This window comes from Macrobrachium rosenbergii, chromosome 56, assembly GCF_040412425.1.
Source record: "Macrobrachium rosenbergii isolate ZJJX-2024 chromosome 56, ASM4041242v1, whole genome shotgun sequence".
In the NCBI taxonomy this organism is placed as follows: domain Eukaryota; kingdom Metazoa; phylum Arthropoda; class Malacostraca; order Decapoda; family Palaemonidae; genus Macrobrachium; species Macrobrachium rosenbergii.
The window spans coordinates 27,261,095-27,288,788 of record NC_089796.1 but is presented as its reverse complement, the minus strand read 5'-3'; the positions used below and the strand labels follow the sequence as shown (position 1 = coordinate 27,288,788).

The window sequence follows — 27,694 nt, the reverse complement described above, 5'->3', positions numbered from 1 at the left end:
CTTGCATTCCTCATTCACACACACTCGAAAATACTTAGATTCAGACATCTTATCCAAGAACAATCAAAAGAATAAACCGAAAAAACAAGCCACAAAAGCGATTGCCAATCCAAAGGTCAATATACGTCACCAATTATAAGTCCAATTACAGCGACCTAGGAAGCGAAAGAAAAACCGATGGTGGACCAGCAACGATGTTGTCAGTCCAACCGCAGAGATGATCTGAGGAACTGAAAATGGGGATGATTCCAAGTACCACCCTGTAAGGGTTGTTAACCACCTAATCGAACACCTACCATTCGGTTGCGGTTTGGCGCCGGTTCGAGTTTTGAAAAAATCTGCCGGTTTGACAGGGCATAAGCTATTTAATGATTTATATATATATAACTGCAACAGGAAGACAGGTAAATGTAAATAACTTCTATTCAAAGTTTTACAAACAAAAGTAAGCTATTTAATGACTATTCTAGCAAAGAAAAAATTCTTGGGTCAAGCATGACAAACTTTCACAATCTCACTTCAGCCATAATCGTGAAAAATCCATTGAGCATAAACTCCAAGAAACTTTGTTGCTGCTGTAGTAATGGCTGAAAAATAACAAGTCACATCAAACAACTGGATTCTACCCTATCAAAGTATGTGATTAAAAATAAACAAATAATTTTAAGGAGATTTTTCTAAATATAATCAAAAGCAGGCAGATAAAGGATTGGAACTGCTTTTTGTAGTATTATCATCTGTTATTCGCAAACAATTAGTAAAGATACCAAGGTGTCAAAATTGTACTCTTAAAATGATACTAAGAAACCAAATGAAATTGTCTGTGAGCTACAAATAAAAACTACCATATTTGTGAACTACAAATAAAAACTACCATTCTTACAAGACCACAGAAAAACATTTAAATGCATTTTTTGTGAGGCAGGTGTCAAACACAAGGTTAGAGAGGATGAAAAAGAAATGTAGGAGGCTCATGGGTTACAATGCTTGCCTGAGATGTCTTGCTGCACTTGCAAGTGTATGACTACTACAATTTTTCCTATATATTCTTAAGTATAATTTTGGATTTCTACATTGGCCCTTTTGGCAATGGTTTGAACAAATAAAAAAGTAGGATAATTACATATTAATCTGACAAACTGTTCCTTGTACAAATTTTCGGATAATTTACTTATATTCCAATATAAAGTTTGGGTCCCTAGTGTGGCCCCAGGACCATGGTTTGAACAATTTAAATCTAAACTACTTGAAGAAGCTTTCATACAAGTTCTGTAAAGAAGCTTCTATATAAGTTTTGTCATTCTGAGGAAAGTTTTTTGCCCTATCTCTTAATCATCTTCCCTTGGAAGGGAATGTAGCCCTCTTATGAACTAAATTGAATCCCTTTTCCTAAGGATGCTCTGGAAAAGCATTATTATGTGAAAAATTGACATGTGAGGCATACATAAATGCATACATACTGATCCAAACAAAATTTGATAAAAGAAGCCTACTAAATCCTTAGATGTTCTGAGATAGAAACTGGGAAGAAAACCCTTGTTGGACGTAGCAAACGTCGAAAATTGTCTGTTGAATGCTGAATAAAAAACGCTACCATTTCAACCTTCAGTCAACTTTTGACTCGACCGAAATGGTCGAAAAAAATTGTAAAAAACTCTTACATTCTAGTAATATTCAATCATGTACCTTCATTTTGCAACAAATTGACCACAGAATAAATTTATTTTTTTGAAAAAAAACTTTTTTTGAGGCACGTGTCAAAATTTCAGAAATTCTTTCGTCAGAGAGGATTTTTGAAAAATTAGCCGTTACATAATATATGAAAATGTGTGCAATTTCATGTACAATATAACAGAAAATAACTCATGGTTGTAGCTTTATCAGTTTTGAAATATTTTCCATGATAACTGCCAAAATTTCAACCTTCAGTCAACTTTGACTTGACCGAAATGGTAAAACGAATTGTAAGCTAAAACTCTTACATTCTAGTAATATTCAATCATTTACCTTCATTTACAACCAATTGGAAGTCTCTAGCACAATATTTCGATTTATGGTGAATTTTTGAAAAAACTTTTGGCAATGGTTCTTTAAACACGTTAAATGTTTGCACTGTTTTATATTAGTCGTTACATAAAGTTTTATAATGTGTGCGCAATTTCATGGAATACAACAGAAAATAACTCATGGTTGTAGCTTTTATCAGTTTTGAAATATTTTCAAAAATCATGATAACTGCCAAAATTTCAAGTACAGTCAACTTTAACTCGACCGAAATGGTAAAAACGCAATCATAAGCTAAAACTCTTACATTCTAGCAATATTCAATCATGTACCTTCATTTTGCAACAAACTGGAAGTCTCTAGCACAATATATTTTGATTTATGGTGAGTTTTTGAAAAAAAAATTTTTTTCCTTACTAAACTAACTTGAATCTCAGAAATTCTTTCGTTATGTTGTCGTAATGTTTGCTCGTTTAGAAGTTGTTATAAACTTTTATATATGAAAATGTCTTTCATGAGAATACAACAGAAAATAATTCATGGTTGTAGCTTTTATCAGTTTTGAAATATTTTCATATAAATCACGATAAATCAACTTTCGGTCAACTTTAACTCAACCGAAATGGTCGAAAACTGCAATTGTAGCTAAAACAATTACAGTCTAGTAATATTCAATCAATTATTGAAGTCTCTAGCACAATATTTCGATTTATGGTGAATTTTTGAAAAAAAATTTTTTACGTCCTGGAAATTCATGCATCATTTGTGATAATATTTTCACTGTGTTGCTTTGATCGTTTTAAAATTTGTTATATACCAAAATCATCGCAATTTAGTGTACAATACAACTAAAAAAATTAAGTCATTAGCTTTAACATTTGTAATGCATTTTTTTTTGCTGTCATATATTCAATATTTATATATGATAATATTTTTTTCATTTCTGATGGTTGCATAAAACTTCAGGCAATGACAAAAAAATGAGCCAAAATGAATTAATCTTAAAAACTAAGCGTGCTGTGATTTTTGAAAAATCTTTTTCCGATGTTCTGACCAAACGTAGAAGTTTTTGTAAAGAGGGCTATTAAGAGACTGAGAAGACCTGGGAACCACTCCTTCTGTGGCTAAAATGGAGCTACAAGCGTCATGGACATGTTGGTATGGGTCATGAACTTGTTTAGGACTTCTCTCGCCATGCTGAACGGTGGGAAGGCGTAAACATCCAAGCCCAACCAGTCCTGGAGCATGGCATCCATCGCCCATGCCCAAAGGTCTGGGGCTGGAGAACAGTAGACAGGGAGGTGATGGTTCCTCGACATTGCAAACAGGTCTACCAATGGTTTTCCCCACCATTTCCACAGGTCAGTGCACAACTGTGGGTTCAGCATCCATTCCATCGGAAGGGCCTGTTTGCAGCGACTTAACTCGTCCGCAAGAACATTTAACTTTCCCTGGATGAAGTGAGTTTTTATCCTGATATGGTTGATCTCTGCCCAGAGAAGAAGATCCTTAGCTGCTTCGTGAAGGGAGAAGGAATGAGTCCCTCCCTGATTTTTGATGTAGGCAAATGCAATCGTGTTGTCTGAGAGGACTGTGATTGTCTTACCACAAGTCTATGTTACACAATGCTGAAGGGTCAAGTGAATCTCCTTCAGTTCCCTTACATTTATATGTAATTTCTTCTCTTCTGACAACACTTCCTGGATATTTCCATGTCCTTCAAAAACACCACCCCCAGCAACCAAGATCCGACACGTCTGAGTACAACGTTAGGTCGGGGTACAGCAGGTGCAATGACTTTCTTACAAAGAACCTCTTCGCTGCATGCCACCACCGAAGATCCTCCTTGATCTCAGGAGTGATGCAGAAAATAAGGGAGTCTGGGAGAGTTCTCCTCTGCCAACTGGCCTTTAGTAAGAATTACAGGACTCATGTGTAACCTTCCTAAAGGCACAAACTTCTTGATGGACGAGAGAGTGCCTAGCAGACTCATCCACTCACTGGCTTTGCATGATGGACGAGATATGAAGTTTCTTATGTTCTTCAGGCAGTCCTGAATCCTTTTGTGGGACAAGACAGCCCGAAAAATCAGAGCATCGATCCTCATCCCAAAACAGAGAATTGACTGTGTTGGAGTAAATTGGGATTTCTGAGCACTGATTAAAAGACCTAACTCTTGGGCCAGTAGTAGTCCTTTGAAGGCCTCCATGCATCTTGTCCTCAATGGGGAGCGTAGTAGCCAGTCGTCCAGATATAAACAGATGTTGATCCCCATAAGATGGAGCCATCTCGCTACAGGGGCGAGAACATGGGTGAATACTTGCGGAGCTGCAGAAAGGCCGAAACAAAGCCCGGAACTGAAGGACCCTGCCTTGGAATACAAACCACAGATACTTCCTTGAGTTTGGATGTACTGGGACAAGGAAGTCCTGTATGCATCCTCCATGTCAATCATTACCATCCAGTCACCCTAATGAATGGCTGACAGGACTGAATGGTTCGTTTCCATTTTGAACTTGGTGGTCTGCACAAAAAAGTTAAATGAACTGACAACTAGGACCAATCTCCAACCTCCCGATGCCTTGGGGATAACGAAAAGACGGTGTAAAACCCCTCAAGTGCTTACGTCTTTGACCAACTCCACAGCTCTTTTCCTGAGTAGGGACAATACTTCTTCCTTCAGGGCCAAAATCCTCTCCGAGCCTTCCAAGTAGGCTGTTGAGCTGATGGGCGAGGATGTCAAAGGAGGTTTTTCCCTGAACGGGATGGCATAGCCCTCTTGTAGGACTTTTACTACCCAGGGTTCTGCATTCCTGGCTTCCCATTTGTCCCAAAACTGGAGAAGCCTGGCTCCTACAGGGACACAGGAGGACCGGAACCTCACTTGCGAGAGGCCGGTTTGGAGGACGACTTCTTGGTTGGCCAGACTGATCGCAGATTCGAGTGTGGGTGGGGCTGAAATTTGGTTCTTCCACTTCCAAAGGGCTGCTGTTGCAACGGAGAGGAAGTTCTCATGCTGAACAAGACCGAAGTGCCATGGGTTGGTTCCTTGGCATGCCTTGTCGGCTGCATCAAAAGGTCCTGTGTCAACTTCTTCTGTAAGCCTGATGCGATCTGCTCTATTGTAGCTCTTGGGAATTAAGCTGACCAATCTAAAGGCATTAACAGGAGAGCCGATCTTTGAGAGGAAGTAACACCTTTTGAGGTAAAGGTACATCAGTTCCCTTTTCTTAAGAACCCCCATGGAGAATAAGGTAGCCAGCTCCTGGGAGCCATCCCTAATGGCCTTATCCACGCACGAGAGTACTCCCAGCCAGTCGGCAGCTAAGTCCTCTTGAAGTGTACTGCAGTCTTTTATTTTCTTGGCCAACGCCCAACTGTCCAGCCTAGGAAGCTGAATACTTTGAAGACTTTAAAAACGCCTTTCACAAAACAATCTAATTCCGAAGATGAGAACATACTCTTAGCGGAGTTAAGAGCCAATCTCCGCATTGCGTCCACAAGGATGAAGAAGTCCCCTTGGGAGGAGGCAGAAACTCCTAGCGAAGGCACTTCCCCCACTCGGCAGTTGGGAGCTCAGACACTGAGTGCTCAGAACCCGATCGCTCGGACACTGGGCAATCTGATACCATACACTCGGACAGTGGGTGTTTAGACAATGTGCACTCGAAAAATGGGCGTTCAGACACTGGGGGCTTCGATACAGAACAGTCAGACACTACACGTTTGGAAACCAGGTGTTCGCCCACTGGATGCTTGGACAACTTGGATGAAGAATGCAGCATCAAAGACCGGCTCACCAACATCGAAGTGATGTGCACAAGTCGATCGGGACTGGAAGCTAGGCATTTGGACACAAAATACTTTGACATTACATGTTTGGACACTGGGCACTTGGCCACTAAGACAACTTGGATGAGGAATGCTGCATCAAAGACTGGCCCTCTTTCGCCAAAGTGTTACGCACAACCTGCTCAGGACTAACCCAAAAACTTCAGGAGGGAAGAGGTTGTGCTCTTGTTCCCTGAAAATCTTACGAGGGGGCGAGGCAGCGTGCTCAGCGGAAGGAGCATGCCTTTTCAATGACCAACACTAATTACGCTTACCTGATCCATAAGGGCCTTGACCGAAGTCCCAATTTGGGCTACAGTTTTAACAAGCGGACCAAACTTTTGGTGATGGCAACGGCATCGGGTTCGAAAGAAGCCACCTTTCTCTGTCTGTCTCTTTGGAGTCTATCTAGATGTGCTTCCAAACCTTTCCATTTACCCTGATCCCAGTCTTTGCATTCATCACATTAAAGTTCAAACAAGCAAACTTGCCCTCTACAATGGCAACACAAATTGTGAGAGTCATACTTACATAAGTAAGTCTAGTATTACAGCCTTTGCTGTAATACCTAATACTAGACATGCTAGAATCTGACATAGCACGTCACAATAAGTCACAAGTCTAAATAATAAAGTAGCTAAGCTAATAAACAGCAAGCTGCCAACACGAATGAATACTTCACCAAAGGCAAAAGATACAACCATCCGGCGAAATTAAAATCAGAGCTGCTCAACCAACCATTGTACAGTTGTTGACCAGCAGAAATGAACTGAGCTCTTCAGCACTGATGTACCTATTCTTCCCCGGTAGTGGGTAGGGTCTAGTTACCTAATACACTGGAATCACTGCTATTTCTCTCTCTTTCTCTCCCTTCGCTTGTTATTTTCTCTCTCTCTCTCTCTCTCTCTCTCTCTCTCTAATAAGCATTCGTTTGTTATTCTCTCGTGTCCTTCCTCTACCATTTTTCTATCTTCTGTCTGCAGGAAGTACATCCCACAGTGTTACCATAACCTTATATCAATGGATGGTAATTTTTCAAGAGTAGTATAGTATGTTGCAATTATCAGGACTAATGGAAAAACAAAGATCTCACCTGTTTCAGGCCACAGTGCATTACATGCTATTCCTTCATCCCTAAACTCTTCTGCCATTCCCAAGATGCACATGGACATACCATATTTAGCCATGGTGTATGCTGCATGGTTCTTAAACCATCGTGGGTTCATGTTGAGAGGAGGGGAAATGTTAAGAATGTGAGGATTAGAACTTCTTAGTAGGTGAGGTATGCATAATTTTGACCTGAAAAAAGAATCTGCACATTAAAACAGAGTTGGTTCAAATTTATAGAAAATATTTTGGCTTCTGTTTAATAATTGTAGTTATCTTAGCAATGTTAAAATTATACTGTACAGGATCCATATATTTACAGGTGCATACACTGTCTGTTTGTTGTACATGTATTGATATATAAGCTATTCATAGCAATAAAAACCAGCCTTTGTTTGGAAAATCAACAGCTGCTTGCTTTTGGTATGATATACACGTTGCCTTCAGAAAATTGTGATAGTGGAATCTTTTAAAGGAACTGAGCTACCCACATACTACTGCAACTTTACAACCCTGGCTGCTTCAGAATATGTCAGTACCATGGATATATATTTTTCTTTATAAAAATGCATAATAAATACACCAGTGCAACACCAATATACAGTATAGTAAAAAAAAAAAACACTAGGTCTTATCACATGAGAAAAAATAACTAATCTGTATTGGCAAATGAATTATACCAGATACTGAGCTCTGTAAGTGGAAAGAAAAAAGGATATGCATTGATATTTAAGCCTGTAGACAAACTTGTGCTTGAAGATTAACATCAAAATCTATTCCTTTTCTTAAAGAAAAGTAGTCAAAACACAGATGTACAAATGTCAACAATACTGTACTACTATCTCATCACAAATTAAACTGTACTGTATACTCTAGAGCAGTACATCATACATGCTGTCATAGCTCTTAAAAGGAACAGCACATCATCAGCATCATTTACTAACTAACCTAATGCATATCACACAAAATGGAGTAAATACAGTGGGCTCCCTAAGAAAAATATACAAGACCTAAAAGAAACAGGGCACTAACCATACAATAGTTGGATACCCAATATCAATGCAGAACTGACATAAAAACCTTGACTACAGTATTAGAAACCACCAAATGCATCAAATACACAATGTCAGAGATATTACAAATAAACAAAAACTAATGAAATGTAAAGAGGAGCCAATAAAGACTAAGAAAGAAGGAAGCCTACCAAAGGACCAAACACAGCAGCTGTGGAGCAATAAAAGAGATTTGAATGTCACAACAATACCAACCCAGTCAATCACCCAAAGCAACAATGAAACAGTGCAACAATAAATACACATAAACAACACAAGCAAATAAAAAAATACTCAAGCTGGACCTTCCAAAATTATCACTTTTATTCCAAACAGGGAAACATGCCAGTATGACAAGCCTATATGGCCATGAATTGCAAAAGAAGCTTCCACATAGAATGTCTGCATGTGAATAAAAGATAAAACAAAATAAAGAAAATAAATAAATATTGGTAAGTTAACAAACAAGTAATAATCACCAATGAAAGTCAGAAAGCTGCAGCAATGATGTGTGGTACTTTAATGTAGCACTACATAAGAGAGTTAACTTACAAAAGAGCTAAATAAATTTATGTTCACCATAATATAGAACAGTTCCTTCTTTTCATCCCCACCATTATCCCTGAGCTAAAGGGTTGGTTGCCTTGATGCATCTACTTTCCAGCTAAATTTATCTAAGCCCTCACTTTATAACAAACCATCTATCCTTGTCCTACTTTGTGACCTTCTACCATTAACAGGTTCTACCCAAGCACTTTCCACTCTTTCCTCCTCATTCATCCTTAACACATGCCCAAACCATTCCAATCTTAATTTTCTGATCATATCAGTATCTTCACCACTCCTGCACTTCTAATTTCTTCGTTTCCAACCTCTCATACAGTGAGATCCCCAAAATCCACCTCAGCATCCCCAGTTCTATTCACTCCAGCTTCTGTTCTTCTTTCCTTGATAATGTCCATGTTTCTGAACAATATATCACAACTGGTCTGATTATGGTAAGTTGGAGCTTTATTTTTTATTTATTTGGCATTCTTTTGTCACACACTACCCCTGCCATCTTCCTCTATTCTCCCAAGCTGCTTGTATCCTGCTTTTAAAACTCAGCTTCACACCCTTGCTCCTAGCTTAAAGTAGATCCTTAGTACTGTACTTAAAATCCTCTACCTGTTTTAAATCTAGGGCTTTCAATCTTATTAAAATAACCTTTCCCCTCCCTGCTTGCTGGACACTGTAACCTCACTTTTATCCACATTTAACTTCACACCACCCAATTCAAGAGATTCCTGCCACTCTCTTACCCTTCTTTGCACTTATCCCCAGTCTCTGCTGTAATCTCCATATCATCTCTAAATAACAACTCCCATAGCTTTCCATTCCCAGTCCCTTCACTCAATACATCCATTACCAATACAAAGAGAAATGGCTCCAGTGCTGATCTTCAATGTGAACAAACTCTAACTTCAAAGCATTTTTGTTTTGCCAAAAGCTGTTATTAGTGTGCTGATCTTACACAAGGTAAGTTCCTCTTGTATTTATGTGGTGCATTAAATCATATCTCTTCATGGGAGTCTCCAAAGTCCCAGTTAGAGAGATGGCACTAGCATTATTAACCACGCAGTCTATGCCACCAAATCTCTCCACTGTGGCCTCTACAGCTTTCGCAACAGATGTCTCATCCCTGACATCAACAATGCATGGAAGTGCTTGTCCACCAACCTCTTCAACTGGAAGTAACAGAAAAAGCATGTTAATAGATACAGTCACTTAATGTAAAATTATATTTACAGATTCTAACAAAGGAAAATCAGTCAAAAATAAAAAAATAATATACAATTGTAGATACTGTATAGGTATACATTTTCTGGATTATAATGACTAGCTTGGGAATATTTTATCTTTAAACAAACTTCATAATTTTTATAAGAGAAACATGCTATAACAAAGCACTTTTCCCACATACCGTATTCCACAAAGCTGTTTGACCTAAGACAGCCTAGATGCTTCTACTTACTCTCTTTAGCTGCTGTGTAGATGGTGCCTGGAAGTTTGGGATGTGGCTCAGCAGTCTTGGCTGCTATGACAATATTTGCTCCATCCCTAGCTGCTTTGAGAGCTATTGCTTTGCCAATCCCCCGGCTGGCACCAGTAATAAATAGGGTTTTACCTTTAAGTTTCCTGAGGAAGAATATGTAATGTAGTACTATCCTTATGGAAATCCCTGTGAATACTGTCAGAGTTCATGAATAAACTGGATACAGTACACAAATCAAATATATTTCCAAAAATAAAAAACTTAGACTAAATGTGGTTCCCTTATCATAAACTTAAAGTTTTTTTTTAAGTGAGAATTCAAGGAGCATGTGCAACTGCTTCTGAAAAATCCAAAGCTACCAGACAAGCTACCTATTGGTTTACATGTTGACCCAGTGAATTCTTATTTCTTCTCTATGTAATGCCATCACAAAGATTTTAACTGGCACTGTACCTCTTCATCTACACTTTAGCCTATCACTATTACTCACCTGAAGCCAAGAAATTGTGATCTATTTCATTTTTATAAAAACCACTACTGCTGCTTTCAATCATATATGTGTACTAATACCTTTAGTTATGGAGAAAAGTCTACGAGAGGATAGAACAACATAAGTTACAAAATTTAATATCTAATAAAGAAATTATGATAATTTCATAACAAACTCAGCTATCATAATAGTATTAATTTTTAGGCCAGATTCCTTAGACAGATTATTTTTTTAATTTTTAGGCCAGATTCCTTAGACAGATTATTTTTTAAGTATTACATACCCAGGAATAGTCAAAAAGCAACTAACTGATGACTGTATGCACACAGGCACCTTTGACCCATTGGTAAGGAGGAATTGACAGCTTCATTACTTTGTATATCCATTAAGACAGCATATCCTTTTAGATTCCCAAATTATGTTGAATTTCTTCTCCTTTATTCAATTGCTTCCTTTCCTAAAACAACAATGCTTAGTTTGTTAATCCTACCTTATTGAAACTGCATTCTTTTCGTAGGCAATTTGGTAAGTTTATAAGATTGTTTGTATTTTAGTACTGGCTTTATTTGTGCTAACTAACAAAGGTGTTTTGAGGCTGTTGCACTGAAGGGTATTTTTTCTGGTTTGTTCACTCCAGTTTTGGGTAATTATGTTTTGCTTGGCTTCAAATTTATGTACAGTGTATTGTATATTAACCACTGTTTTTTCTTGTTCAAAACTACTATGCTGTTGATTTACAACTGTAATTGATATTAGTATATACAGTAGTACCATTATCTTTCAGTAGTGTAAGTATGTACTGATCTATCACTAACAGTGTTATATTTTAACTTTTGAATATTGTTTCCATTATGCTGTGTTTACTGACATGTATATTATGTATATTCTTACTATTTTCTGAGCTCGTCCCTGTGTCAGCCGGTGAAATTCCTATTAAGCACGAATTTCTAGGTATAGATATTGCTAAATATACCAGAGAAAAAAGCTATCACGAAATGCTGGGGTTACTACCCCCAGATCGAACATCTATTATGAAATAGACGTCGGTATAGATAAGGATGAGTGATTGTTGTCACTGCCACAGGACTGCACTCTGTAGACATCCCAGTGACAAAACCCCGGAACGTGAGGAGCCGATCCAACGCCCGCACTCACCTGCCCGCCAACCGACGACCCCAGCGCCATCTGTACTTATTCCATACTAGCACGTTTTTCCTTCTAGAAGGTCTTTTTCTTGTGTTGGCTTTTGACCCAATTTTCCTTGAATTTGATCATGTCTTCAAGCAATTTCACCGTTATGAAGTTAAGTACCATCTTCTTGTGGGGTTTTTATTATCAGTGAGGCTTTTATTGGCCTGTAAGTTAATATTTACAGGGTCATATATCGGACGCTCTCCGGCGTTCACCGCCTCCGCCATGATGACCTTGAGGTACACCCTTACAGCTTGTTTCTGTAGGGGTTTCTCTCGGTCGTTTACAATTTTATTCATGTTTCGTAATTCCCCTTCAAGAAGTTCCTTTTGGAGGCGTTATCTATGTCGGGCGATTCCTGGTACCTTGATTAGCTTCATTCCTTACGGAGGCTTCCTTCCCTTATCTTGGTTCTTACAGTTAATTCATAGCTGATACCAGGCTCTCGCGCGAGTAGATTCCCTCTCCAAGGTGGTGCTTTCTTTCGTCAGTTTCTCTGATTTGTAGTGTAATGGATGACATGAATAATTCGGATTTATTGTGGTCCGGGCTCGGCATCAGGTGCAGCCAGTTGGCTGCCTATCTCCTGCTCGCCTCGCTCGGTTAGGCTATACGCTTAGTACAAGTTCTTATATTTTTGTATATTCGACCATATTATACGTGTACTTATGTAGTTATTGGTTAACTTTAGCGGTACTTATCAGAAATTGATCCTAGCCTAGCCCTCTTGCTCCAATCGGTGGGTTAGGCTATTCAGGTTAGGCTTTGGCATTGTCTTAGCTCCCATCTCTCCCGACTGTGTCGCTTGAGAGGGGGAGGGAGGGGTAGGCTGATCGAGGGAGTTCCCGTTTGTTGTTCCATCCGCCTTACCGCCCATTTTCGGGTTCGCTAGGGCATCTGAGGCCCCCATCCCCTTCTCCCTCTAATGAGGGAGAGAAGGAAAAATAAAACGGGGGATCTTCTTTGTGCATTGCCCTTCTGCCCTATGGGTCGGTTGTTGGTTGGACTACGTTACGGGAATTTCTCTCCCTTCCATCCCTCTTCCTCCCTTTTACTGTCTGGGCTGTGCCTTCAGAGGAGGGTGAGAGTTTGGCATTGCTGTAGACTAGTGCTGTTGTCCTATCCTCCCCTAGTACTTTTGGTGAGTGTCATGAGTCTCCCTGCACGCAGGAAGTCGATACGTCTGTGTCGATGCCCCGTGGGGAGTCTTAGTCAGTGTATGGGGGGGTCCCCCGTTCACTTGAACATAACTCTAGATTCCACCATTCTAAGTACTGCCTCCCTGACTTTGCCAGTGGTGTGTCATCTCCCCGCGTGTGGGACATCGGTCTCTTCGATCGTCACCCCGTGGGGGACTAGTCCGGTTCCCAGTTGAGCGTCACCCACCCTCCTGGCCTCCGTTCTGGTGTCAACCGCTCGGCTAGTGTTTCGTTAGTTCGCTCTCCTCCGGGTCGGGCTGAACTTCGATCACCTTCAGGGTTCAAACATTTCCTAGCTGGTTCCGCTCTGCCGTCCCTGGTCCCCCCGTTGCCTTCCTACCTGTTACCACTCCGGTGGTTTTGGTTTTCAGTAGGTTGGCCTTAGTCACACCTAGTTCTCTAGCTGTATAATAACTGGAGGTAATGATTTGCCCCGCCCTCCCCGCTGTAACCAAGTGACGGAGGCACGGGATCTCGGAGGGGTCTGCGCTGGAGCACTTGGACCAGCAGTGTACTGCTATCCTATGTTGTTAACCATTTACTTACTACCGGACTCCGCAGTAATTATACTTTAAGTTGATTTTACAATTAAGAGTTGCATGATCCTAAGTTAAGGCCCTACTCCGTCGAACTGTCTCCGGAGTTCCTTAATTTTAATGTGTGTGTCATGTTTTGCTCTGGTTTATCGTCCCGCCGGAATGCTCCGGCAGGTCCGGTATAAATTAATGCTTGCTGCCGGACTCCAGCAGTAATTATACTTTAAGTTGATTTTACAATTAAGAGTTGCATGATCCTAGGTTGAGGTCCTGCTCCGTCGAACTATCTCCGGTGCTCCTTAATTTAGTGTGTGTCATGTTTTGCTCTGATTCTATCGTCCCGCCGGAATGCTCCGGCGGGTTCGGTATAAATTAATTAGCATGCTCCATTACCTGCTGTAGTTTAAGGCCCCTATCTCCGCCGGTTCCGCTCCGGCGCGCCTTAAATTAGTGTGTTCATATACCTTCTCCCACTTACAGACAGTACGTTGTGAGGAGCCCGGGTGCACTGCTGTGCTGCACCAGCCCTATGGGCACGTTGTCTGCCGCTCCCATTCGGGCTGTGCAGTCCGGATCGACAATCTCATCGTGTGGCACCCGGACGGTTGTGAGGTTTGCTTCGCTCTGTACGAGATTGTCCAGGACGAGTCGGTAAGCCTATAGTTACTACCTTTAGTTTACCTGGTTGCCTCACTTGTTTCAAGTACGTTATGTTCTTGATATATTGCTTATATATATCTCTTCGCCGAGCGCTCGGTTATTAAGTCCCTGCTCTCTTCCAGGCCGACCAAGCTTCCCGCAACGACGCCTTGGGTTCCCTTCAAGCCTGGGTGGCTGGTTTCGGCAGGAACGTTCCGTCGGGGAAGCCATACGTTCTGGATGAGAATATCCGGAACCTGCTTTACCCCGGCGCCCGGATCTCAGCGGCTGTTCCATCTGCAGTCGCCGCACCTCTCATCGAGCAGATCCGGGTAGAAACCCAGCCTCCCCAGGACGAAAATTTGTACGTGGAGGTGTCGGAGGAAGTAGCGGCCATAAACCTCGACCTGGAACCAATGAACACCGAACAGGACCAGGAGGTAGGTAGGGAGGTAAGTGAGGCAGTGGGGCGGGCTCCCTTTTGATTCCCCCTTCATCCACCGCTTCTTCTTTTCAAGGCTTTCAAAAATCTTCTTACTTGGAAGACAGGGCGCAATCCGCTGTCCCCAAGTTGAAGAAGTCTTGGAAGGCGAAGGGCTATAAGTCCGCGACCTCCCGTAAAAACCCCTTTCCCCCGGTGAAGCCACGGGATACTAGTCCGGTGGCTTCCACAAACAAGGCCACTCCCTCTGCTAAGGGAGTGAGTTCGAGGGCAGCTAAGGCTAGCCCTCCTCGCCAACCTGCCTTTGATCCGGAGGAGTCTGCCGGTATGCTTCTGCAGAAGTTTACCTCGGAGGTGGATGCTAAGCTTAACAAGCTTACGGAGAGGTTGCAGAGCCAGGAGAGTATGCTCTCCGGGTTCATGCGCTCCGGTGGTTCGGCGGTACATTACCCCATCCCGGATGCCTCTGCCCTCCCTCCATTTGACAAGGGAAATCCCTGGCGTTTGGCCCTTCATGCTTCCCGGCATGAAGATACCCTGACGATCGAGGGTCTAGGCACACGCAGGCTTCAGGAGCTGGAATTCTTTCCTCCTGACCTGCTGCCCCCCTACCCAGGCTTCGCCAGGTTGACGGAGGAAGCTTGGGTACGGACGGATAAGGTCCCGAAGGAGACAGTGATCTTCCCAAGGGACCAGGCACAGTCTGCATTGCTGCGCACATTTAATGAGTGGCAGGCGGAGAACACGAAGTTGACCCCCTTCAAGGGCAACTTCACGATGTTCTCTCTGGGGGATAAAATCCCAACCCCTTGCATGACTAAGGTGGCTCTTGCGACCGCCCAAGCATGCACAGAAGGTAAGCCGTCGCCTCAGCTCCGGGAGACTGATCCCACCTCTCTGATCTTCCCCGGAGACAATGAATTCTGGAAGGATGCCCCTGCCACTTTTACATCGGGTAAGCTCGACCCAGATTGTGCATCCACCTTATTCAGTGAGCAGCTTCCCAAACTGCCAGAAGCCCTCCTGAAAGCAGAGTTTGAGGCTAGGTGTCGGCTGAGCAGATCACTGAACTCCCTGTGCCTGGCGGAATCCACAGCAGTAATGTACTCCGAGGAGCCACTCTTCCAGGTCCTGACGAAGTCTCTGTTAGCAGGATTTCAGTCGGACCTGTTTGACTTCATGGTAGCGCGGATGAACTGCCGTAAATACATCTTCGCTGACGCTACCATAAGACATGAGCCTAACAAGCTCATGAAAAGCTCCTTCTGGGGGCTAGTATCTTCCCCGAAGGAGAGGTCAGCAATGTCCAGGCTGAGGCAACCAGGGCTAATCAAAGTCTGCGCTCCCGCTGGGGTATTCCTGCTTTCAAAAGGAAAGCCCCCGAGTCCGCCAGGCCCCAAAACAGGCCAGGAAAGAGATACAGGAGGCACAGAAGACAACAACAACAAACCGTTGTCCAGGCTGTACCTGTTTTGTCAGTTGGCCAGCCTTCTACCTCGAAGGCCCAGCCTCAACAGTTTGTGCTGGTGCAGCCAGCTCAGCACTCCCTTGCCGCGCCTACCTTCGTGACGTCTCCTGTATATAACCCCTCTTATGAGGGCCAGGGGTCGTTTTGAGGCCTTAACAGGAGCGCAAGGGGGAGTAGAGCAAGGGCCTCCTTCAGAGGCAAGGCTGCCTTGCGATCCCTCTCCCGGGGGAGAGGAGGCCGAGGTAGAGGAGGCAAGCCTGTACCTTCCCAGTGAGACCAATCAGGTGGGCGGCAGACTTCACCTGTTCAGGGACCAGTGGACCTTCAGTCCATGGGCCCACAGTAGTCTCCAAAGGTTTGGGGTGGAGTTGGATCAAGGGCCCTCCCCCTCTGATCAGATTTCATCAACCGTCTTCCAAAGCTCTGCGGGACTTTGCGGCAGAATTACTCCAAAAGAGGGCCATAAAGAAAGTGAGACGCCTGAAATTTCAAGGCAGGCTGTTCAGTGTTCCCAAGAAAGACTCCAGTCAACAAAGGGTAATCTTGGATCTGTCACGTCTCAATCTTTATATACAATGCGACAAATTTCGCATGCTTACAATCGCACAGGTGCGGACTCTACTTCCTCGTGGAGCCGTCACCACCTCTATAGATCTTTCAGACGCATATTATCACGTCCCGATTGCGCGGAACTTCTCTCCCTTCCTAGGTTTCAGACTGGGAAAACAAGCCTACTCGTTCAGGGTCATGCCATTCGGGCTCAACATAGCACCCAGAATTTTCACGAAGCTGGCGGACACAGTAGTGCAGCAGTTACGGTCCCGGGGGATATCGCTGGCCGCATACCTGGACGATTGGATAATTTGGGCATCCAACGCCGGGGAGTGCCGGAGAGCTACGGCCATGGTGATCGAGTTTCTGGAATCCCTAGGCTTTCAGATAAACAGGGCGAAGTCCCGCCTAACTCCGGAGGCTCGATTTCAGTGGCTGGGTATCCAGTGGGATCTGGTCTTGCACAAGCTGTCTATTCCGCCAGCCAAACGGAGAGAAATAGCCAAAGCCACCAGGCAATTCCTCAAAGGCAGGAAAGCCTCTCGCAGAATGCAAGAAAGAATCTTGGGTTCTCTTCAGTTCGCATCTGTAACAGACCTGCTCCTAAAAGCAAAACTGAAAGACATAAACAGAGTGTGGCGGAGACGAGCCAATGTCAAGCTCAGGGACAAGGTGTCTTTAATTCCTCCGGTGCTGAAGAAAAGACTCCGGCCGTGGTCCACAGTCAAGGGTCTTTCAAAATCAGTTCCCCTTCAATTCCCTTCCCCAGCTCTAATAATCCACACAGACGCTTCGTTAAGCGGCTGGGGAGGGCACTCACCAAAAGAAAAGGTACAGGGTACATGGTCCACACTGTTCCGTCAGTTCCACATAAACATTTTGGAGGCAAAAAACTTTGCCCCACCAACCAGATTCATATCAGGCTGGTGCTGGACAGCGCAGTAGTGGTACATTGCATAAACAGAGGGGGTTCCAAATCGAGCAGGATAAACCAAGTGATGATAGCCATTTTCTCCCTGGCGGAGAAGCACGGCTGGCACCTGTCAGCTACCCATCTAGCAGGAGTCCGAATGTCATTGCAGACTCCCTGTCCATGGCAACTCCGCTGGAGTCAGAATGGTCCTTGGACGTGGCTTCTTTCAGATGGATATGCCGTCAGGTTCCGGGCCTTCAGATGGACTTGTTTGCCACGGAGAGCAATCACAAACTCCCTTGTTATGTTGCTCCCAACCTGGATCCTCGAGCTCACGCTACGGACGCAATGTCAGTGGACTGGAACAAATGGCAGAATATCTATCTATTCCCGCCAATAAACCTGCTGTTGAAGGTGTTGCACAAGCTCAGGTCATTCAAGGGTCAAGTGGCCCTGGTAGCTCCCAACTGGCCGAAGAGCAATTGGTTCCCTCTTCTTCTGGAGCTCAAACTACGGTGTCATCAAATACCCAAGCCACAGCTGACTCAAGTAGTGCAAACACGGACTGTGTCAGCTTCCTCAAGAATTCTGAATGCCCTGGTTTATGGACTTTATGAAATTCGCCGCTCAGAGAGGTGCGGATATTGATCCCGTTAATACTCTGTTTCTGGAATCAGATATAAGAGATTCTACCCTCAGACAGTACGATTCAGCAGTTAAAAAATTAGCATTTTTTTTTAAGGAATCTGAAGCTCAAGTCATGACCACCAATTTGGCAATATCATTCTTTAGGTCACTGTTTGAAAAAGGTCTGGCTCCGGCCACCATTACCACAGCGAAATCAGCTTTGAAAAAGGTGTTTTTGCATGGCTTCAAGATTGATTTAACAGATTCATATTTTTCATCCATTCCCAGAGCATGCGCTCGTTTGAGACCAGCGGCCCGTCCACATACGGTTTCCTGGTTTCTTAACGATGTTCTAAAATTAGCCTCAGAAACTAATAACGATCAATGTTCTTATTTGAATCTGTTAAGGAAGACGTTGTTCCTAATTAGTCTAGCTTCAGGTGCCAGAATAGCAGAACTGTCTGCTCTCTCTAGAGATGTGAATCATGTGGATTTTCTCCCGTCAGGAGAAGTTCTGCTTTCCCCAGATCAAAGGTTCTTAGCAAAAAATGAAGACCCTCAGGATAGGTGGTCCCCCTGGAAGGTTGTTCCTCTTCCACAAGACCTGTCTTTATGCCCAGTTGCTACCTTGGGGGCCTATTTACTGAGAACTTCTCAGTGTTTGTCTGGTCCTCTTTTTATCAGGGAAAAAGGAGGAACGCTTTCTTTAAAGGCTATTAGACAACAAATTCTATACTTCATTAAGCAAGCTAATCCGGATTCAGTCCCTAAGGTTCATGATATCCGAGCAGTGGCTACCTCCACTAATTATTTTCATACTATGAACTTTGATGAGCTTAAGAAGTATACGGGCTGGAAATCTCCATCAGTGTTCAAACGCCACTATCTGAAATCACTAAAAGCTCTGAAGTTCCCTCCGTCCACCATCTTTGGCCTTCTTTGCCTCCTCCCCCGCCCCCCTTTCTGACCATGGAGGTTGTTCCTCTCCCTCTCCTACTTCTCTCGCGCTTGCTGGGTAGCGTCTCAGTCAGCGAGTGGACGTGAGGACCCGGAGTGCCCGGATTGTGCATTCCCACTCTCTGGTCGCTCCTTTGCGGTTCTTCCTCCTGGTCTTTTCATCCCTCCCCTCCGTATGTCATCTCCGGCGTGTCGTTTAATTTGGCGGCACTCCGGTTTAGTCCTATTCTCGTGGCCAGTTAGTGTTTTCCACCTGACTGTCTTCGTGTCCGGACCTTTGACGTTCCCTGACTTTAGCTAACCGCTGTCTGTTACCAAGGCGCATTCCTTGCTTCCCGCTCCGGCGGTTCTAGTGTTTACCGGTCTTCCGTTATCGCTAGTTTTATTTCATTCTTAGTTGCCGGGAATGCACTTACTCCGGACAGTTTTAACCTTCCCATTTAATTTTGTATCCGTCACTTACTTTTAAGGCATGTTACTCCGGCTAGTTCCGGTATATTTATTATATTTATTGTTTATTTTGTATGAGATTTTATTTTAATCCGGTTACCTCCCGGATCCTTCCGGCTGGTTTCACGGCTTTATAGACCAATGTGTTGCTCCGCACACTACTCCGCACCTACACGGTGTACTCATAATCTCATACTTTTACAGGTGGTACGCTGCCAAGAACAGGGGTGCTCCGCAGCCCTCCATCAGGCCAGCGGCCACGAAGTTTGTCGGTCCCACTCCGGATGTGCGGTCCACGTAGGGGATCTCACTGTTTGGCACCCTGACGGATGTGATGTTTGCTACGCTCTTTACGAGCAAGCTATCGATGATTCGGTAGGTTGTCATGCATCTTTCCTTTTTTAGCCAAACTGTATTTTATACGTATTACCGACTTCCCCCGCCTTCGGTAAACCACAATAATGTTTCTCTTCCGGCAGGCTGACCGCAAGTCTCGTGATGCTTCGCTTCAGGCCCTTAAAGTCTGGGTTAGCAGCTTTGGACGCAACGTAGGAGCTGGCAATCCATATATACTCTCGAAGTACATTTGCAATGTCTTTTTTCCCGGCGCTTGGATCACAGCTTCAGTCACTGACGATGTTGCTGCTCCGTTGATTGCCGGGATTCGGGAGTTGACCCAGCCCTCTCCAGACGGTTCGACCCTGAGCGGTGGCGTTTCAGAAGGTGTGGCGGATCTTGACCTCGGCCTTGAATCTCCGAGCATTGTCACGGAGCATCAAGCAGGTAAGGGGGTAAGTGAGGCAGGTTCTTCACTGTTTAGCTCTCCTTCTTCCTCCATTTCTTCTTTTTAAAGGTTTCCCTAAATCTTCATACCTTACGGGCTTGTCTGGATCTATTGTCCCGAAGGTGAAGTCCGTCAGGAAGAAAACCTTACCTCCTCCGGCAGGTCGATCTGAGGTTCCTCCGCGCGGCACGGCGGCGAGCCCTGCCTCGCTGATTTAGTACAGCCTCCCCTCCGGGTCACAAGCGGAGTCTCAGTCGCGTCAAGTGGTTCCCCTCTCCTCCTGCTTTGGATACGATTCCTTTCTTCGAGCATTTCCTTGAGAGAATCGACGCGAGATTTGAGAGGATCGACGCGAGGGTAGACAGCAAGCTGTCTGGTCTTGCTAATTCTTTTCAGTCTCTTTCGGAGAAGGTGGAATCACAACAGGAATTCATCCAAGGACTGCCCGACGGTGGATCTCGTTCTAGGTCTCATTCTGTTCCTGACCCTTCCACTCTCCCTCCCTTCGATCTGGGGAATCACTTGGCGTCTGGCCCTTTATGCTCCCCGAGCACGAAGGTACTCTCACCATAGAGGGTTTGGGCACAAGGAGAGTGGAAGAGTTGGAGTTCTATCCTCCGGACCTGACATCCCCCTACACAGGTTTCGCCAGACTGAAGGGGGAGGTTTGGAACAGGTCTGATAAAGTCCCTAAGGAGACCGTTATCTATCCTAGGGATCAAGCCCAGTCGTCTTTGATGAGGATTCTTACGGAGTGGCAAGTGGAGAACACTAAGCTTACACCAGCCAAGGGAGTGTTCAATATGTTCACTCTCAGTGATGTTCTCCTTCCTCCTTGCACTTCGAAAGTGGCCTCTCTGACTAGTCAGGCTTGCTTTGAAGGTAAACCCTCCCCTCATCTCCGGGAGACGGACCCGACATCTCTCGTCTTTCCCGGGGCACCGAATTCTGGAAGGGAGCCCCTAATACGCTTACAGTGACTGGCTTGACCCAGACTGCGCTTCTGATCTGTTCAGTGAGCAGCTCCCAAGATCCCTGAGTCGCTCCTGAAAAGCAGAGGCTGATACTAAGGATAGGCTCGCCAGGTCTTTGAACTCTTTAACTTTAGCAGAAGCAACTTCTTTGGTCTATAGGAAGATTTTTGTTCCAGGTCTTGACGAAATCTCTCTTGGCGAGTTTTCAACAAGACCTGTTTGACTTTATGACTGCCCGACTGGCCTGCCGGAAGCATATCTTTTCAGCAGCCACAGTTCGGCATGAACCAAATAAGCTTCTGAAGAGTTCGATCTGGGAGCTAATCTTTTCCCACAAGAAGAAGTTGACGCAGTCTTATCTGAGGCGGCTAGGGTCAATCAGAGTCTCCGTTCTCGTTGGGGTCTGCCCTATAAACGGAAGCAGTCTGATCTTGCCGGCCTTCCCAAAGTCCAGCAAGAAATTTAAACATTTCAAACGCCTCCCAGCTCAGTCCTTCGTCCAGGTTCCCTTACAAGATCAGCCTTCAACCTCTTCCTCCCAACCTCCGCCTCAGTATGTCCTGGTGAACCCGGGCGCATCAGTCTCTGGCTGCCCCTCCTATGTCTCCCTCCCCAGCTTTCAATCCTGCATATGAAAGTCAGGGAAATTTCCGCTCTAGGCAGTCAACCAGAGGCAACAAGCCCCGTGGCTATGGTAGGGGAAAGGAGCCCCGCCCTCTCCCAGGAACAGAGGGAGGTAGAGGCTCCAGAGGGGGGAAGCAAACACAGGACCGATGACATACATCCTGTGGGCGGGAGGCTGTACCATTTTCGGGCTCGGTGGACCTTCTGTCCCTGGGCTCAGAGTATAGTTTCAAGGGCCTAGGTTGGAGTTGGATCGACGGTCCCCTCCACCAGTCAAGTTTTATCAGGCTACGACCAAGGATCTCGAGGACTTTGTGGAAGATCTTCTACAGAAACAGGCTATAAGGAAAGTGAGGACTCTGAAGTTCCAAGGCAGGCTCTTCAGTGTTCCCAAGAAGGGTTCCGACAGACAAAGAGTAATTCTGGACTTGTCCCGTCTGAATTCCTACATTCGTTGCGACAAGTTTCGGATGCTTACAGTCTCCCAAGTCCGGACCCTACTGCCCCGTGGAGCCGTAACCACTTCTCTAGATCTTTCCGATGCCTATTATCACGTCCCGGTTGCGAGAAGGTTCTCCCCCTTTCTGGGGTTCAGGCTCGGAAGGCAGGCATATTCCTTCAAGGTGATGCCTTTCGGCCTCAACATAGCCCCAAGGATTTTTACCAAGTTGACAGACACGGTCGCACAGCAACTCCGGTCTCAAGGGATTACGCTGGCCGCGTATCTGACGACTGGATCATCTGGGCATCCAGCGCCGAGGAATGCCGGAGGGTTACATCCGTGGTGGTCGACTTTCTAGAATCTTTGGGCTTTCGTAAACAGGAGAAGTCCCGCCTGGTTCCGAGCAGTTGTTTTCAATGGCTAGGAATCCAGTGGGATCTGAATTCTCACAGCTCTCTTCCTCCTCCCAAGAGGAAAGAGATAGCCAGAGCAACCAGACAGTTTCTCAAGTCCAAACGAGGCCTCTCGACGGGCCCAGGAAAGAGTTTTGGGCTCCTTCAGTTCACTTCAGTGACAGATCTGTTGCTGAAGGTAAAACTGAAAGATGTCAACAGAGTGTGGTGGAGTCGAGCAAATATCAGCCTCAGAGACAAGGTGTCTCTGATTCCTCCCATCTTGAAAAAGAAACTCCGGCCTTGGTCGACTGTCAAGAGCCTGTCCAAGTCAGTCCCCTGCAATTTCTCCTCCGGCGTTGGTTATCCACACAGACGCCTCCCTAAGCGGGTGGGGAGGATATTCTCAACACCAAGAAGTGCAGGGGACTTGTCCCCATGTTCCGCCAGTTCCATATAAATTCTGGAGGCCATGGCGGTCTTTCTTACTTTGAAGAAGCTTCTTCCCCCCAAGAAGATTCATATAAGGCTGGTTCTGGACAGCGCCACGATAGTCCACTGCATAAACAGGGGAGGTTCAAAATCGAGCCGGATCAACCAGGTAATGATTGCACTTTTCTCCTTGGCGTGCAAGAACAAGTGGCACCTGTCTGCCACTCATCTTGCAGGGGTCCGGAACGTCGTAGCGGATTCTCTTTCAAGGACAACTCCCCTCGAGTCGGAGTGGTCACTAGACAGGGCCTCGTTCAATTGGATCTGCAACCAAGTTCCGGGCCTGGAGGTAGATTTGTTCGCAACCAAGCTCAACAACAAGCTTCCTCATTACGTAGCTCCCAACCTGGACCCTAAAGCTCTTTTCACGGACGCAATGTCATTGGATTGGAACAGGTGGAAGAAGATTTATCTGTTCCTCCAGTAAACTTGTTGTTAAAGGTCCTTCACAAACTCAGGACATTCAAGGGTCAAGTAGCTCTAGTGGCTCCCTACTGGCCAAAGAGCAGCTGGTTTCCACTTCTGCTGGAACTGAAACTTCGCCACATCCAAATCCCCAGTCCAAAAACTCACACAAGTAGTACAAACTCAGACTGTGTCAGCTTCTCAAAAATTCAAAATGCCCTGGCTTTGTGGACTTTATGAAATTTGTGGCTCAAAGGGATGCTAACGTTGATCCTGTCAATACCATGTTCTTGGAATCAGATAAGCGGTCTCCACTCTTCGGCAGTACGACTCAGCAATTAAGAAGCTAGCACTCTTTTTGAAAGAATCTGAGGCTACAGTAATGACCATAAATTTGGCAATCTCCTTTTTAGATCACTATTTGAGAAGGGCTTTAGCCTCTAGTACTGTTACTACAGTCAAGTCGGCTTTACGAAAAGTATTTTTGTATGGTTTCAAAATTGACCTATAAGATCCTTACTTTTCTTCCATCCCTAAGGCCTGTGCACGGCTGAGACCAGTAATCCGTCCACATACGGTTTCCTGGTTTTTGAATGATGTGTTGAAGTTAGCCTCAGATATCGATAATCAGTCTTGTCCCTACCTTTCCTTATTGAGGAAAACGTTGTTCTTAGTTAGCCTAGCTTCAGGTGCTAGAATTTCAGAGCTGTCTGCACTCTCTAGGGAGCCCAACCATGTCGACTTCCTTCCATCAGGGGAGGTTTTGCTGATTCCTCACCCTAAATTCCTGGCCAAAAATGAAGATCCATAGAATAGGTGGTCGCCTTGGAAAATTCTCCCCCCTTCCTCAAGACCTGTCCCTGTGTCCAGTTCATACATTGAGGGCTTATTTAGACAAGTCCTCTCACATCTCATCTGGGCCTCTCTTTCTCAGGGAAGGGGGGGGTAATATCTCTATGTCTGCTATTAGACAACAAATCCTTTACTTTATCAAGCAGGCTAATCCTGACTCAGTTCCAAGAGTTCATGATATTAGAGCTGTGGCCACCTCCATTAACTACTTCCATTACATGAATTTCACAGATCTTACCAAATACACTGGTTGGAAGTCACCCTTGGTTTTCAAACGTCACTATTTGAAATCCTTAGAAGCTCTTAAATTCTCAGCAGTCGCGGCAGGGAACGTTGTCCCTCCCTCTGGTACCCTTTCTGATTCCTAGTCAATTCTTCCTCCACTGCCTCAGTTATCCCCTTACAGTCATTTCAGTCAGGCGTGCCTTGACTTTCTCACCTGACCGTGTTATCTGTATATTAGTCTAATTGACACATTTATGTTATTATGTTTTCAATTTTTGTATAGTTATTTTGTTTAAGTATATTTTTTATATTGTCATGTTAATTTTAAGCTCCCATCAGTTTCATTTGTACATTATTGTTATTATTGCTAGCAATTAAAAATTTTTTGTGGACCTTTGGTCTTCTGTTCTCTTTACATTTTGTTATCTCTTGCAGTTTAAGAATGATATTTATTTCTCTGTTAATTTTTCACCGGCTGACACGGGACCCGATCCAGAAAGGGATTTTGACAAAGGAAAAATCTATTTCTGGAGAGGGGACCGTGTCACCCGGTGACCCACCTCTGTCATGTGTCGTCCCCCATAGTAAACATCATTCTGGTGGGGTGATGATGCTTTCATGGAATGCGGGCTAGCAGTGATTTGTGTACTGTCCGCGAGTGGTGCATGGGTTTGTAACGCACCTCTCTGTGGGACTTTTTGACTTTGGGATCTCTATAGGATAAGGTTCCGTGTTTTTATAGTTCACCCTTTTCCATACACGACTCCATCTAATGGAGCTCGCTCTGGGGGTAGTAACTCCAGCATTTCATTTAGCTTTCTCTGGTATCTAGCAAACGGAATTACCTAGAAATAAGTGCTGAATGGACTTTTTCACTGGGTGACACGGTTCCCTCTCCAGAAATAGATTTTTCCTTTGTCAAAATCCCTTAAGTATTTTCATACCATGCTACCGGAGAACTCCGGTGGAATGAAAAACCCCGTCAGAGACGGACCTACTAAGCAAAGAAACTTAAAATATGGTAAGCAAAAAGACTCCCGACTGCCGGAATACTCCGGCGGAACGAGAGAGTTGAATCAACAAGACCCTTACCACAAGGAACGCCAGTAATAAAAACAGCGGAACCCAAGGGAAGGATCACCGGACTCTGATATAAGATTAAAGTAAATATATCAACCCGACGCGGCGGGTTAAGCCGCCGGGGACCAGTAACAAACACATGGTAGCACAGCCTCCCGACTGCCAGAATACTCCGGCGGAACGAGAGAGTTGAATCGACAGGACCCTTACCACAAGGAACGCCAGTAATAAAAACGGCGGAACCCAAGGGAAGGATCACCGGACTCTGATATAAGATTAAAGTAAATATATCAACCCGACGGCGGGGTTAAGCCGCCGGGGAGCAGCAGAAAATATATGGTAAGCAAAAAGTCTCCCGACTGCCGGAATACTCCGGTGGAACGAGAGAGTTGAATCGACAGGACTCTTACCACAAGGAACGCCAGAGATAAAAACGGCGCAACCCAAGGGAAGGATCACCGGACTCTGATATAATATTAAAGTAAATATATCAACCCGACGGGCGTTAAGCGCGGGGACCAGTAACAAACATATGGTAAGCAAAAAGCCTCCTGACTGCCGGAATACTCCGGCGGAACGAGAGAGCTGAATCGACAGGATCCTTACCACAAGGAACGCCAGTAATAAAACCGGCGGAACCCAAGGGAAGGATCACCAGACTCTGATATAAGATTAAAGTAAATATATCAACCCCATGGCGGGGTTAAGCCGCCGGGGACCAGTAACAAATGTATACATATAGAGAGGGTGGTAAAGTAACCAGTTAACATCACCAAATATGAGGTAGAGTCCCCCGAAGTCCGGTACCATCACCACCGGAGACCCCAAGCCTCTACCGCTAGGGTACACAAGAAGGATGAGGCAAAAACACAACTGGACCCACATGGGCAGGTGTAAGCGCCAATCAATCCCGACTAGAATGACCCAGATGCCGAGGCGAACGCGGGAGGCAAAGGGAGGACAGGAGATGATGGGAGGGGGGAAGGGCAACCCTGAGAATGTTCGAAAACCCACTCAATCCGAGGAGAGCGGGTAAATGAAACATAAAGTCAAGACAATTGTCACCAGGAACCATCCCTCGGAGGGAGCGAATCCCTCCACCAGGGAGGACCCAAGTACTCGGGGTGATCATCGGGGACAGATGTCACACACGCGATAGATGACAAGGAGTTGACTTAGGGTAGGCTAGGGAAGGGGGAAAGGCTAGGTAAGGAAGGGCTTAGACCAGAGAAGAGGAAAACAGGAGACTAGGGAAGACGTGTACCCAGCTCAACTGTAATCGCAAGCCGTACTAGGTAAAGTAACACCCAAGTAGGGAGAGCTCTAGGCCTACCCCTAACAGGAAGGGAAAGGGAAGCAGCCTATGATCCCCACGCTGTCACCTTGTAATAGACGCAGTCTATAAAACACGAAGGGGAGAATGAAAGGGAGGATGGAGAACCAACAGGAGAGAAATTCCTGTGTCGAAGGCCAGCCAGAACCGTAAAAGTAAGGGAATGCTAAAATAGCGTGGAGGAGACACACCCAAGGGAAAAACCTCTACCCTCCGAAAAGAAGGGGGAAGACAATGGGGTCTCACTCCACAACCCAAACAACGGTCGGTGGATGGAACAACAACAGAAACTCCCTCCACCTGCTGATCCCCTCCTCTCACCTAACCTACCCCAAGGTACAAGGGAGAGAAGGAGGCCAGATAGGCTACCAGGAAAAGCCTAACCTTGCACTAGGCAGGGCTAGGACAGGGATGATAACCAGAAATAATAAATAATTAACCACCATTACTAAATATATACACTAGACATTAATATTAGCTTGTGCTTGGCACGTAGCCTAACCAACAAAGCGACAGGAAGTAAACAGATAGGACTGTACCTGACACCCCGCGGTAATAATAATAAGATTTTAAAAATATAATAAAACATGACATCAAG

The 27,694-nt window shown here is 44.9% G+C and overlaps 1 protein-coding gene across 1 annotated transcript in view; it reads right to left on the bottom strand.

Moving 5' to 3' along the window:
* Nucleotides 1-519: 519 nt before the first annotated feature.
* The window catches only part of LOC136836131 (hydroxysteroid dehydrogenase-like protein 2), a 68,674-nt gene continuing 41,499 nt past the window's right edge, over nucleotides 520-27,694 (bottom strand). Inside the window, exons 2-5 of the mRNA XM_067100123.1 lie at nucleotides 10,009-10,172; nucleotides 9,508-9,721; nucleotides 6,929-7,134; nucleotides 520-587 (exon numbers count right to left, since the gene is read on the bottom strand). Of these exons, the coding sequence (XP_066956224.1) occupies nucleotides 520-587; nucleotides 6,929-7,134; nucleotides 9,508-9,721; nucleotides 10,009-10,172 (652 nt within the window). The remainder of the gene's footprint in view (nucleotides 588-6,928; nucleotides 7,135-9,507; nucleotides 9,722-10,008; nucleotides 10,173-27,694) is intronic.